The sequence below is a fragment of the Wickerhamomyces anomalus genome, assembly GCF_001661255.1.
Source record: "Wickerhamomyces anomalus NRRL Y-366-8 unplaced genomic scaffold WICANscaffold_2, whole genome shotgun sequence".
In the NCBI taxonomy this organism is placed as follows: Eukaryota; Fungi; Ascomycota; class Saccharomycetes; order Phaffomycetales; family Wickerhamomycetaceae; genus Hansenula; species Hansenula anomala.
Genome location: NW_017567111.1, coordinates 348,740 through 362,557, shown reverse-complemented (window position 1 = coordinate 362,557; position 13,818 = coordinate 348,740). Strand labels below are relative to the sequence as shown.

The 13,818-nt window shown below is 33.5% G+C and overlaps 9 protein-coding genes across 9 annotated transcripts; 5 read left to right on the top strand and 4 right to left on the bottom strand.

Moving 5' to 3' along the window:
• Positions 1 to 175: 175 nt before the first annotated feature.
• On the top strand, positions 176 to 4,495 carry SPT6 (chromatin-remodeling histone chaperone SPT6; the record flags this gene model as incomplete). Its single annotated transcript, XM_019185479.1, has 1 exon — positions 176 to 4,495. One exon carries the CDS (start codon positions 176 to 178, stop codon positions 4,493 to 4,495), a length of 4,320 nt encoding a protein of 1,439 aa, XP_019039900.1.
• Positions 4,496 to 4,659: 164 nt separating this feature from the next.
• Positions 4,660 to 5,139, bottom strand: EXP1 (Exp1p; the record flags this gene model as incomplete). Its single annotated transcript, XM_019184544.1, has 1 exon — positions 4,660 to 5,139. The coding sequence occupies one exon, from the start codon at positions 5,137 to 5,139 to the stop codon at positions 4,660 to 4,662; it is 480 nt and encodes a 159-aa protein (XP_019039899.1).
• A 469-nt stretch (positions 5,140 to 5,608) lies between these two features.
• On the top strand, positions 5,609 to 6,061 carry YFH1 (ferroxidase; the record flags this gene model as incomplete). The annotated part of the gene is made up of 3 exons (XM_019180869.1): positions 5,609 to 5,725; positions 5,778 to 5,884; positions 5,941 to 6,061. Coding segments are annotated over 3 exons (345 nt in total), but the record flags the coding sequence as incomplete, so codon positions are not given.
• An 86-nt stretch (positions 6,062 to 6,147) lies between these two features.
• WICANDRAFT_83036 (uncharacterized protein) lies at positions 6,148 to 6,606 on the bottom strand (the record flags this gene model as incomplete). The annotated part of the gene is made up of 1 exon (XM_019185478.1): positions 6,148 to 6,606. One exon carries the CDS (start codon positions 6,604 to 6,606, stop codon positions 6,148 to 6,150), a length of 459 nt encoding a protein of 152 aa, XP_019039897.1.
• Positions 6,607 to 6,648: 42 nt separating this feature from the next.
• Positions 6,649 to 7,020, bottom strand: IST3 (U2 snRNP complex subunit IST3; the record flags this gene model as incomplete). Its single annotated transcript, XM_019180983.1, has 2 exons — positions 6,649 to 6,866; positions 6,918 to 7,020. Coding segments are annotated over 2 exons (321 nt in total), but the record flags the coding sequence as incomplete, so codon positions are not given.
• Positions 7,021 to 7,495: 475 nt separating this feature from the next.
• Positions 7,496 to 8,218, top strand: WICANDRAFT_83035 (bifunctional 4-hydroxy-4-methyl-2-oxoglutarate aldolase/oxaloacetate decarboxylase; the record flags this gene model as incomplete). The annotated part of the gene is made up of 1 exon (XM_019185477.1): positions 7,496 to 8,218. One exon carries the CDS (start codon positions 7,496 to 7,498, stop codon positions 8,216 to 8,218), a length of 723 nt encoding a protein of 240 aa, XP_019039895.1.
• Positions 8,219 to 8,285: 67 nt separating this feature from the next.
• DJP1 (Djp1p) lies at positions 8,286 to 10,161 on the bottom strand (the record flags this gene model as incomplete). Its single annotated transcript, XM_019182550.1, has 3 exons — positions 9,506 to 10,161; positions 9,158 to 9,448; positions 8,286 to 9,043 (listed from the first exon to the last, which is right to left on the bottom strand). Coding segments are annotated over exons 1-3 (1,218 nt in total), but the record flags the coding sequence as incomplete, so codon positions are not given.
• A 166-nt stretch (positions 10,162 to 10,327) lies between these two features.
• PET18 (Pet18p) lies at positions 10,328 to 10,978 on the top strand (the record flags this gene model as incomplete). The annotated part of the gene is made up of 1 exon (XM_019181581.1): positions 10,328 to 10,978. One exon carries the CDS (start codon positions 10,328 to 10,330, stop codon positions 10,976 to 10,978), a length of 651 nt encoding a protein of 216 aa, XP_019039893.1.
• Positions 10,979 to 11,216: 238 nt separating this feature from the next.
• WICANDRAFT_61252 (uncharacterized protein) lies at positions 11,217 to 13,499 on the top strand (the record flags this gene model as incomplete). Its single annotated transcript, XM_019183143.1, has 1 exon — positions 11,217 to 13,499. One exon carries the CDS (start codon positions 11,217 to 11,219, stop codon positions 13,497 to 13,499), a length of 2,283 nt encoding a protein of 760 aa, XP_019039892.1.
• Positions 13,500 to 13,818: the final 319 nt, after the last annotated feature.

Genomic DNA, 13,818 nt, shown 5'->3' with positions numbered 1-13,818 from the left:
GAACGAATAAACAACATAGAAGAGTCCAAAAAACTGATCAAAACATCATCAAAGAACTTGGTCATTCAAAAGATCTCATAATCGCAACTTATCAGTGATAAGTGGCTAATAATTATTTGATTCTTGATTCATTGTGTTTTTTTTTGCTGATCAATAAGAAAACAGATATATCAAGATGTCTGCTTTAGATGATGAAGAGATGAAGCATAGATCTTCCGAAGGAGAAGGAGATGATCTTCAGCAAAACGAAGCTTTCGATTCATCAGAGGAAGAAGAAGATGACGATGAAGAAGAAATCCAAAAGATTAGAGATGGATTTATTGTCGATGATGATGAAGAAGGTGAACGTGAAAGAAAGAAGAAAAAACATAAACGTCGTCGTGAAGCTGAACGTGAAAAGGAAGCTAAAGAAGATGAAGGTCTATTGGATGAAGATGATTTAGACTTACTTATGGAAAACTCAGGTGCAACCAAGGTCAAAGAAAAGTCAAAGTTCAAACGTTTAAAAAGAGCACCAGCTGAAGAAGTTCAACAACCAAAAGGTGGTTTAAACGACTTCTTTTCAGATGAAGAAGACGAAGAAGAAGTTGGTGGTGAGGCTGTATCAAGAGGTTCAAACCGTGCACCAAGAAATATGGTAGATGAATTAGATGATTTCATTGAAGAAGATGAATTTTCAGATCTGGATGAAGAAGCTCGTCAAGAGATTCGTGAAAGACGTAAACAAGAAAGATTGAAACCAACTGAAATCTCGGGTATTGATTCTGAAAAAGTTGATGAACTTTATGACATTTTTGGAGATGGTGAAGATTATGCTTGGGCCTTAGAAGGTGAAGAAGATGAAGGTGATGGAGAAGATGATTCAAAGCCTCAATTACAAGATATTTATGAACCAGAAGAATTGAAAGCAAGACTATTGACAGACAATGATAGAGTTATTAGAGATACTGATGTTCCTGAACGTTATCAAGAGTTGAGAAGACATATAAAAGATTATGATTTGAATGAAGATGATTTCTATTACGAAAAGGAATGGATTGCATATCAATTGGAAACTGAAAAATCTTTAGCAACTTCCGAAGCCTATGATCAACAATCTTTCAAAGAATCTGTTTTTGATGCACTTACGTTCATTGCTAAACAAAATTTGGAGGTTCCATTCATTTACTCACATCGTCGTGATCATTTATTGAAGACCACAATCATTGGTGAAGGTGAAGATGTTCAAACAGATGTTCAAACTTTGCTTAATGAAGATGATTTATGGAGAATTGTTCAATTGGACATTGAATTCCATTCATTATTGGAAAAGAGAAAACAGGTGGAGAAATTGATGAATGAATTACAACTTGAGGATGAAGTCGTCAACACTTATTTCTCGAATGCTCGTACAATTACAGATTTACAAGATTTATACGATTACATCAACTTCAAATATTCTGCCGAGTTGAAAGATTTAGGTTTGAAGAAACATAACAAAAGTTCAATCTATGAAAAAGTCAAAGCCGATAGATTATTTGAAGCTGTCAATGCTATTGGTATCTCCGCTGACCATGCTGCCGAAAATATTATTCAACAATCTAGACTATATCCAACTAATGATGAAGAAAGAAAACCATATGAAATTGTTGAAGAAATTTGTGATGACCCAGCTTCATTATATGCTAAACCAACACAAGCTTTAGAAGTGGCTAAACATTACTTTGCAGAAGAATTATTTGTTGATGTCAGAATGAGAGGTTACTTGAGAGATACTTTCCGTCAATATTCAAGTTTAAGTATTGCTTTGACTGAACAAGGTCGTTTGAAAATTGATAAAAATAGTCCATATGCTGATTTCAAATATGCTATCAACCGTTCTATTGAATCATTATACACCAAACCTGACTTGTTCTTAAGAATGTTAGAAGCAGAATCATTACGTCTTGTTGAAATTAAACTAAACATTATTTCCTATGATGAATTTTTTGAAGCAATGTTGGGACTAATAGCTTCAGATGGTGAATCAGATGTCGCTTCTGATTGGAATTCATTCCGTCGTTCAGCTTTAGATGTTGCTTTGAAAAAATTATTGCCATTAGTTGTGTTGAATATTAAGGAAGATATTCGTCGTGAATGTGAAAGAAACTTGTTTTATGATGTTCGTGCAGCATTCTTGAAAAAAATTGATCAAGCTCCATATCAACCTCAAGGCACTGAATTTGGAACTGTTCCAAGAGTCTTAGCTATAACAGCTGGTAAAGGTAGATTTGGTATTGACGCTATTATTTGCTCTTTGCTCAGTGAACATGGTGAATTTGTTGAAGATCGTAAATTGGATGGTAATCCTTTACGTCATAAAGATAGATTACAGGAAGGTGAAGTTGCCTTTGATGTTGAATTTTCAGCCATTGTGAAAGACTTGAGACCAGATGTTATTGGTATCAATGGTTTTAACGTTCAAAGTTACAAATTATTCCAAGCACTTGAAAAGATCATTGAAGAGCAACGTTTGACTGTTGAAGGTGACGATTCCAAATTGATTGAAGTCGTATGGGTGAATGATGAAATTGCTACTAGATATCAATTATCTATCAAAGCTTTGGAGGAGTTCCCAGATAAACCAACTATTGTGAGATACACTATTGGGTTAGCTCGTTATTTACAATCACCATTGTTAGAATATGTTAGTTTGGGTCCAGATATGGCATCTTTGGCAATTCACAAGCATCAAAATCTATTGAATGAAGATAGACTGATACAAGCTATTAAATCAGCATTAGTTGATATAGTGAATATGGTTGGTGTGGATATTAACAAGTGTGTTTCAAATCAATATTTAGCTTCTGCTTTGCCATATGTTGCAGGTTTGGGTGACCGTAAAGCGTTCGGTTTGCTAAGAGCTGTTCAACAACATCCATTGTTCAGTCGTCAAGCATTGATTACAGATGAAAATATACGAATTGGTTCAACAATTTTTCTCAACTGTGCCAGTTTCTTGAGAATTCCACAACATGTTACCAGAAGAGCTGCTGTTAGATCTAATGATGATGCTGAAGCTGTCACTTTATTAGATGATACAAGAATTCACCCAGAAGATTATGCGTTAGCAGATAAAATGGCTGCAGATGCTTTGGATCTTGATGAAGATGAGATTGAAGAATTGAAAGATGCACCAGCTGGTGAAACTATTGTTGATAGATTGATGGAAAGAGGTCCTGAAATCTTGCAAAGTTTGATTTTGGAAGATTATTCTAGACAATTAGAGCTCACATATCATAAAAAGAAGAGAGCTACATTGCAAATGATTTTAGAGGAATTACAAGGGCCATTTGGTGAAATTAGAAGAAGTTTCCATTTCTTGAGACCTGAAGAAATTTTCACCACTTTAACTGGTGATTCTCCAGATGATTTTTACACCGGTATGGTTTTGCCTATCAGCATTAAGAGAGTTGGTAACTATCAAGTTAGTGGTGTTACTGCAAACCAAATTGACTGTGTTGCCAATGCTGATAAAGCTGTTGAAAGAGATAACAGACCAATACCTGAAATATTCTCTAATGGACAAACTGTTCCAGCTAAAATTTTAGACATTGATTATAAAACCTTTTCTGCTGTTGTCAGTTTACTCCCTCGTGATATCAAAACACCAGCTATTAAGGCCACTGTTGTCAAAGAAAGTAGTCAATGGGACTTCAAGAAAGAAGCTGATGATGAAAGAGCTGAACAGGTGAAGTCAGATTCTAGCAAGAAAATCAACAGAGTTATCAAGCATCCATTATTCCAAAATTTCAATTCAGCTCAAGCCCAAAACTATTTGGCTCCAAAAGAACGCGGTAGTTTGATTATTAGACCTTCTTCAAAAGGTAATGATCATATTGCTATTACTTGGAAGGTTGACAACAACTTGTATCAACATGTTGATGTTGTTGAAGATGAAAAAGAAAATGATTTCAGTTTAGGTAAAAAATTAAGAATTGGTAACATTGAATTCACAGATTTGGATGAAATTATTGAAGAGTACATTGGTGAGATCGTTAAGAAAGTTAATGAAATGACATACCATGATAAATTCCGTTCAGGTACAAGAGATGAAGTTGTTCAATGGTTAGAAAACTATGCAAAAGCTAATCCAAAGAGAGCATCTTATGCATTTGCATTGAATCACAAATCTCCTGGTTATTTCTTGTTGTTATTCAAAACTAATGCAAATAGTCCATTGTACACATGGCACGTCAAAGCTGTACCTAAGGGGTTTGAACTAAATGGTTATGAATATCCAGACGTTAACTCGTTGTGTAATGGGTTCAAAACATTGATCAGAAACAAGCAGATGCAAAAACAACAACCTCCAGCTGATGGTGGTAGACATGCTGCTCAGCCTGCTAGTTATGGTGGTTATCAAGGGTATGGTCAAGGTTATAATCAAGGTTATAGTCAAGGTTATGGTCAAGGCTATAGTGGTCGTCAAACTCAATCATACACACCTGGTGCTGCTGGTCAATATCAATATTGAAGTGTCTTAATGAGGTGTGTAATCAAAAAAACTCACACAACAACAAAACAAAACTTGTATAATAATATGTAATTGATGAAGCATTTATTTGTGGAAGGACAAAGCCATTATCTACAAGCATTAAATAGGTCATAACGACGTGAAAATTACTAATTAAACATTACTCAAGCCATTTCTTGAAGATTATCACCTTTATATAATCTCTGTTGGAACTCTCTTTGTTTCTCTTTTGCATCTTCTCTGTTTTCCTCTTCAATTAATTCATCAAGATCATAGTCATAATGTGAAGGATTTAGATCAATATCAGCATTTTTGACTTTTCTATTACGTATTTTACTATCCCCATCGTTGATTTTTGGTGCAAATTTGAAGGGAATATCACTCTTGGACACATTTGGAATATGTTTTAGTTTTGAAAACTTTGAATCTCTGGAGCTTGATTTTGCCTCTAGTTGTGCTCTCTCTTCTGGAGACAAGTAACCTTGGTTGAAGTCCACTTGATCATCATCATCATTTTTCTCAGATTTATAGTCTTGTTTACTTGTAGCTTGTAACTTGTAAGATGCAACACCAGACAACAATGGTAAGAATGCAATGAAGAATATGACAACAGCGAAAACGATTAAAAATACAAATAGATCCATCTTTTGGGGCACAAAGTATTGAGGTTGGCTAGAAAGAATTCAAAGGTTGACTTTTTATCTGAGACGTTTGAAAAAGATTGTTGATTTTTCTTTTTGCGCAATTACCGAGTAGTTCTCTATTTTAAGTAATTGCGCAATATTTTACGCAAAATAGCGCTCTTATAATCCCAAAAAAGAACTATGGCGCGAAGTTTTGCAATGGTTTTTTTGGCAAATCGAAAGTGAAGGATAAATCATTACAACCATTAGAAAACGATCAAGCATTTGAACACAATCAGCCAATTGAACAACGATGTTTTGCACTAGAAGGGTATTAGGTGGAGCTAGACTTGCACAACAGTCTTCACGAATTTTGAGCAAAAGATTAATAACAAATCCTCAAACGATTCAACTGAAGACTACAAGATTCAATCCAACTCTCATATCTAAAAGATTCACTTCAAGTGATAGTGACGCCTTGCAGCTTGGTGTCACTGATTTAGACATGAACACATACCACACAATTTCTGAAGACTATTTAGAAACATTGACAGATTCTTTAGAGGCTCTAAGTGAGGAAAATCCACAAATTGATGCAGAATATTCAGTAAGTCAGGTCAGACCTCAAGGGTTAATCAGCAACTAACTAATTGTGATAGCACGGTGTTTTGACCTTAGTCCTTCCACCAAACGGGACATATGTCATTAACAAACAACCACCAAATAAACAAATATGGTTGAGTAGTCCAGTATCGGGACCAGATAGGTGAGTTTTTATAAGAGCTTAAAAATCATAGAACTTTTTACTAACAAAGGTGGCAGATTTGATTATGTTGAACCAAATTGGGTTTCTTTGAGAACAAAGCACAAGTTAGCATTGTTGTTGAAGGATGAGGTTGCACAAGCTGTAGGCAAAGAGGTTGATGAAATTGATTTAGGTGGCCTCGATGAAGAATAAAGCTTGATATGTAAATAGACTTTCGTCCAACCAAAACCATTGTATTTATTAAATACATTAATCATTTCACATTAAACTTCCTCTTCTTGGGGTTTGTAGTCTTTATCTTCTTTACGGGGTGATTGGGCTCTACTTCCTTTGCTGTCTCGACTTTTACCATCCTCTCTTCTGTGTCTTTTTTCTCTTCTATCAGAACTTTCATGATCACTTCTGTGCTTTCTTTCCGATCTGTGGTCTCTTTCATGACTATTCTCATTGTGTTTAGAGCCATCGTGTCCTTTATGCCTATGCTCACTTCTTTTTTCTCTTTCTCTGTGTTCTCTATCTTTATTTTCTCCTTCTCTTTTATGGGATCTATGATGATGATGGTGATGACTTCTTGAATGGTTCCTAGACTTTTCATTTTCGTCTTTTTTCTGCATTAGTAACAATGGATCTTGAAACTCGTCGTCTTGAGTTTGTGTTGGACCTTCAGAATCTTCATTATCCTCTTCATCAGCAAAATCATTTCTCAACTCCTCATTCAACATTTTCTCATATTCTTCATCGCGGTCTCGTTCTTCATAGTATGCATGATCAACTCTTATTATTCTTCCCAGAACTTTGGTACCATTGAGGTTATCAACAGCTAATATTGTAGACCTCTGGTCCTCGTATTTAAGATAACCAAAACCTTTACTTTTTCCTGTTTCTTTGTCTCTCACAAGTTTTAAATGCACTGGGATACCATATTGTGAGAAAATGATCAAAATGTCACCTTCTGTTAATTCATAAGGTAATGAGCCAAAGACTAATTGAAGTTAGCATACCAAAAATCCATAGTAAAAGTTATTCAACATACATATATATGCACTATCTTTGAATTCGTTGTGCCATGATGCCTCTATTGAAATACCAGCTTCTAATTCTCTTTGATTTAATCTCTCTATGTTTCGTACTTGGCTGTGAATAAGGTTAGTTCGAGAGAAAACATTTTGCTTTTCAATATCTCAACATACTTCATCGTCAATCTATAGTAATTATATCCACTCTGTCGCAGTTCTTGTTGTTGAAATCAAACTTGTTTGTCAATCTTCAATGATTTTAAAATTTCAAAACAAAAAACTAGTCTGTCAAAAGTAGTCGGTCCAGTAGTAACTGGCACGTCAATCTGTGGCAGTCTCCTTGAATTTTGGAAACTTCCTGTCATCCAAAGCTCCTGGAATTGTAACTGTGAATTTACACCCATATTTTGGATGAACTATTGTGTAAAGGCTACATTTATTAGATCATAAACCTAGAGAGTCAGCTATCCATCCCAATTAAATTTAATTATTGTTGATTTAAGGTCACCATAGTTAAGAGTCCATACATCCCCAGATTTTTGGAGAAAAAAAAGAAAGACGTAGCAAAGAACTTTATACGTCAAAATTTATCGCCATGACATCCCAAGTTTTGAAAAACGCAGTCAAATTCTTGAAAGAATACACTCCATGTGACGTTAGTGATTCCTTAGCTAAACAAGGATTGAAAAATGGTGGATTCTTTCCCAATTTAACTCAATATTCAAGCAGTTCACAATCCAGTACAGATGGTTCAGTAGTGGGTACAGCTTATACTGTTTTATTTGCTCCAATAGACGATCCTAGACCATCTGTTAAAGGTGGTTATATTGATCATATTCCTGAAGGTTCATTTGTTGTTATTGGATTGACTAAGGAATTACAGAAAAGTGAAGCCCCATATGTCAAAGTCAATAATGCGTTATATGGTGGATTGATGAGCACAAGAGCTCAATATTTGAATGCTAATGGGACTGTGGTATTTGGAAGAATAAGAGATGTCAATGAGCATCGTTCTTTGAAATATCCAGTCTTTGCTTATGGGCTGGGGACTACAGCTGCACAATCTGTTGTTAAAATTGTGGGCGTTCAGGTTCCTATAGAGATCAATATTGGTGAAAACTTTTATGAAACTATTGAGCCACATGATTTGATTATTGGTGATGAAAATGGGATTGTTAGAATACCAAAGACTGTTGATTTAGAAAGTGTCTTGAACTACATTCCAAAAAGAGTCGAAGCTGATCAATTGGTGGCTACTGATATTGCAAATGGTAAACCTGCCAACCCTTCACAGAAAGAACGTAGAGCCGGTCTTTAAGAGTTCTACAGATTTTTATGACAAGCCAAATAAATAATTTATTATGAACACTCTATTTATGTTGTTTCTTCTTTGTAGCTTCTGCAACTAGTTCTTCAAATATTTGAGCTTCTTCTTGTTCAACTTTACTTCTTTTAGCATTCAAAAACACTTTTCCTAATAAGATCAAACTTTCGGCTCTTCTTGCTCTTACTTTCTTTGTTTCAGTCTCATCTTTTAAAACTTTATCACAAACCTCTCTAAGAGTCGATTGAATTTCATACTTAGACCCATGCCAAGCTGCACTTAGAACTTTACCCATTACTATCTTCTCTAGTTCTGCTAATTCTTCATCTGTTGGTTTTGGTATTTCTTCACCAGTTTTTTCATCTTTAAGGACATCAGTACTGTTTTTCAACTCTTGTAGCTTCTGTAACTCTTGCATGGTGGATTGAGCATCAAGCGCACTTGAAACGGTTCTGAAAGTATCCATCACTATCCCACCTTTAGCTTTTACTGATGAGAAGAACCCAGGTATACCTAAGAATTGTTGAGAATTTAAAAATATTTCACCTTTTGTAACATAAATACCACCAATTGTATGCAAGATGTCTAAGCCAAAAGATTCCATCTTCAGTGTATTGGCTTCGATTTCAAATTTGGCTTGAAAAGAATCTTTACAAGCTTGATCATAGGATGATTCTGTCAATACAGATAATCTTTCAATCAATTTCTTGGCTAATGTATTCACCGTTTCTTCTTTCTTTTGACGAACTTCTTCTTCGTGTTCCTCTAGCTTGGATTTTTTCTTCTCTTCAGGTTCATCAGATGTGGCACTTGTTGTTTCTTGTTTAGTTTTATCACTATGGTGTAGTAATCTCAAAGGTTCTTTAGATGATGAGGATTCTTTAGCTGTGGATTTGGTCTCTGTGTCTATTTTTTGTTTCTTGCTTTCAGTACTAGAATGGCTTTCTTTATTTATCGTTTCATCAGCTTTCTTCTTTGCCTCTTCCTCTAATCTTTCCTTCTCTTCTTGTTCCTTCTCTTCTTGTTCCTTCTCTTCCTCTTCATTTATTTCAGCACTTTTAGATAAATCTTTGATCAAACTCAATTCACCAATATAAGATACGAAAGCTTCACCACCAAATATCATGGCGAAATATTCACCAGCATCTTCAAACCCTTCATTAGGCACAGCTGACTCTTTACCAAATTTATCATACTTGGCTCTAAGTTCCTCATTACTCAACACTAAAGAAAAACAAGTTAGTGATCACGAAAACTTATGGAATTGATAATGATACATACCTTGATAAGCTTGTGATATAGCTTGAAACTTTTCAGTTGCATTTGGATCATTTGGGTTCTTATCAGGATGATCTTTGACTGATCTTTTACGGTATGCTTTCTTTATATCTGCAGCTGTGGCATCTGTTGATATCTGTAAGATATCGTAATATTCTGTATCAACAACCATTGTGACAATGAAAGAGCTAATTATTCTTCCTAGCTAATATGATCTGTTCTTGATGATTTGTTTTGTTGATTTTTCTTCTTCAAATGGTGTTGAAATTTCCAACTTTGTAAATTTGTGTGAATGTTATGTAATCAGAATAGTTAAAAAATGGAATAAGTCAAATTTTGAGATTTGTCAACATTTTGAAGGTGAATATCGGCATTTATTCTCATGGAAATGATGTTCAAGCTTGAAGATATTGCCAATTTGAAAGGAGATGTATGAGGCTCTCATTGATTGTGTATTTTTGAAGTCATGTGAAGAAGAAAAGAATACCCAATAAAAGCATTCTGTTCAAAGCTGAAATCTTCAAGAAATGGACTGCTCTGACTTTCCGACTATTTCAGTGACCATTATCAATCGATTTCAATCAGTTTGATATATTTTTATAAGCTACTTCTACGTTAAGTCATCGATCTAAAAACGTTTTGTTATTGTTCAAAGATCCCACCAATGATTTATACCCGCACATGTGAACTTTCTAAGAGCATGTTGATTCAGCCAGTCAAAACAGGTGGTTGTCTTTTCAAGAGTATTTAAAACCAATTGATCGCCCAAGGACCCTCATTTAAACATTAGAACCCATCAGCTCAAGTTAAATCTCTACATCCATAATGTCCACGTTCAGTCAATATCTTTTAGATAAATACAGTGATATATTCACAAAGGCAACAACGCATTCATTCACCACAGAGTTATGTAAAGGGACATTACCAGATGATAAACTGTTATTATATTTAATTCAAGATCTGAAATTCTTCCAAGTTGGTATCAGATTAACTTGTAAATTAGCTTCATTATGTGATTCAGATCCTGAACAAATTACACTAGCTAAACAAATTGGTTTTTTCGCAAATGATGAAAATGATTATTTCCAAATATGTATTAAACAACTATCAGAACATACCAAAATTGACCAATCTGTCTTATTACCACAAGTTGAAACTTATGTTGCATATCTTAGAAACCTTTTAGTTTCAAACAATTATTCTTATAAACAATTAGTTACTGCACATTATTTGATGGAGGAAGTTTATTTGAAATGGGCAGATGATGCCATTGATCAAGGTATTATCCCTGCAAATATTGAATGGAAACATAAAGAATGGATTGATTTACATAGTGGTGAAGGTTTTAGTACATGGGTTAAATTCTTAAAAGATGAAGTTGATAGAGTTGGTGATGAAACATGTGAACAAATCTTTGTTGATATGTGTAAATTGGAGTTTGAGTTCTTTGATGCTTGTTACAACTATAATTTTTGAATTATAATGAAAAATAGGAATTAAAATGTACTAAATTGTAGGTTTAAAATGCTTATTACGATTTAGAGGTTATATATTCGAGGGCAATTTCACGTGATTAGATTTACCCTCGTTTTTCTTTTTTTCCAAAACTACGTAAGCAATATGCAAGAAAAAAAAATTAAAGACTTGATTAGAAAGATAGTTGTTTATACCTTAAAAGTAATTGCCACAACCTAACCAAGAGATTGATTTAATTATGGTTGATAGGAAGCTCGTTGCTATTTCATTAGATCCAGAAGATGAGGATGAAGAAATAGTTTTTTGTACATATAACCTTGAAGGACAGTTTCAAAAGATTCGTGATCAAGATTCAAAATTTAATGAAACTGACTTCAAATCTGCATTGAAAAAATTTTTCCAACTAGATTTACCATATATTGTTTATCATGATGCCAATCCTTTTGAATTATTGGATGATGAATGTGAAGTTTTAAATACTAGGATTTTCAAACCAAATGATGGTGTATTGGAACGTGATACAAAGATTGGGAATGAAATTGGTTATAAATTTAAAAAAGAACGTGTTGAAAGGGTTCATGATCATTCCTATCTACCTGGGAAACCTGATATGATTTATGAATCATATCCTTTTTTCAAACCAGATATAGATGAAAGTTATGAATTTGCTAATGAAGAATTTGTTTTAAAATTTATTTCAAAATTTTTCAAATCATTGTTCCAATCCAAAAATGAAATTAAAGCAACAGAATCATTACAATACATTAGAGATTTAATAACATTTCAAAATCCTGTTGAATATCAAAACTATTTCACAATTCATAATGGTGAATTTTATGATGTGTTCCAAGAACGTATATTCCAAACAATTTTACAAATTTATGAAAAATTCATCTTCAAGAATAGTGCCAAACTAAGGAAATTTTTCAATGATACAGATTCTTCATATCATCCAATATTGAACTCCATGGATAATATTTCATTAAAATCAATTGGATCCGTTGCAACATCTCCATTTGCATTTGGTATAAGTGATGAAGATACGAAATTTTTGAATGCTTTACTAGTCCATGTTGAATTGGTTAATATGAATTTAGGTATTGGTGAAGGTTATGAACTTTATTTCAATAGTAAAAAGCAAAATTTTGCAAATCAAGAGTTGATTGGTACAAATTCAACTAAAATTGATAATTTTTTAAAATATTTTACAAAATGTGTTTCAATTTGTTTGAATTCAAAGACTAATAGATTCATAATCACTGATTATTATTGGATCTCTGTTTTTGAAATTGAAGATGTCAAAGATGGTGAAATTGAAGATGTTAAAAGATTGATTTCAAAAGTTAAAGTTCGTCATTTTAGTTTTTCAAATTTTGAAAAAAGTGGAAATATTGATGAAAATTTAACAATAAGGTCAATCATTGCATCATTCTTCAACGTTTCACCAACAAGTTATAAAAAAAATCTTAAAGAAATGGAAACATTGAATAAAAAAGTGATTAAAGATTGGGAACTTTTCAAAAAAACTGAATCACATTCACATGTTGTCACCAAGAGTAATAATCGTAAAAGGTTAAAATTTAGTCCATTTACATATAGTACACCAACAGGGATACAACTGCAAAAACAAAAAGTTGATTTAGAGAAATCTTTAATTAAATTCATTGCAATTGGGTATGAATGGTCATGTCAAACTTTGAGTGTTGATTTGAAAAAACTATTCCAGGATAAATTACATTATTCTCAATTGAATTTTGATAAAGCTGGTGCTAATAAGAAGGGTAAAGAAGTGTTATTATCCATTTATGATGCACAATATGATTCTGATCATTTTGAATTTGATGAATATTATCGTTCAATTGAAAGTAAGAAATCTAAAGCTTCATTTGATTCAATTTTAGGATTAGTTAAACCGGACCAATCGTATTTTAGATGGTTGTCAAATGTTGAAGTTTATGAAAAACTGGTTGGGTTGCAAGGTGATGTTATCGCTAAAATCATTGATTATGGATATTTGGAAGATAAGGCTTATAATGACGATGAATTACATTTTAAAACTGATGGATTTTATATGATTTACGAACCAATTTCACCAAATTTCCAAGATATGACACCTGTTGACTTTAAAAATGAAGAACATTATCAATTAGCCAAAGAGACATTGAGCAAGATTCATGAATATGGTGTTAGTTTCCATCCTCGTACTAAATTAACATTAGAAATCCTTAGATACTACAAGGGGAAAGTTTATGTGATTAATTTAGAAGAAGCATCATCAGTTCCAACCAAGAGTTCCAAAAATAAAGATTTGATTGATTTGGATCGGATTTTCAACAAGAGCACTGGTAATTTGGAAGGTGGTAAAGAGAGAAAGAGAAGTCGCCAACATGCTCATGGACATTCTCATCAACATATATTTGATTTTTTGGCTGCATGTGAGGAAGATGATTATAGACCAGATTATGGATCATGGTCTGTGAGTGAGAGTGAGGAAGGAGATGAAGATGGAGTAATGTATTAGGGAATTTATAGACTATTAATGAATCTTTTAACGACTTGTACACAATAGTGTGTAGCACATGGCGCCAATATCCGGCAGAGTGTTTTTTCTGACAGCGATAAGCGGAGCATCTCGAAAAAAAGTTTTTAATGCCGCTTTTTGCGTTTTGAAGTTTGGAAAGATAAAGGAAAAGGGTGAGGATTGTAGGTAATATTTGATTGATAATGATAGAAATCAGGTTATATAAAACTAAAGACTAGTGTTATTATGTTGTGACTACTTCCTCTCCGTTTCTATTTTAAGTCGTCTGACAGAATTTCATCTTATTGTCGTCGATGCA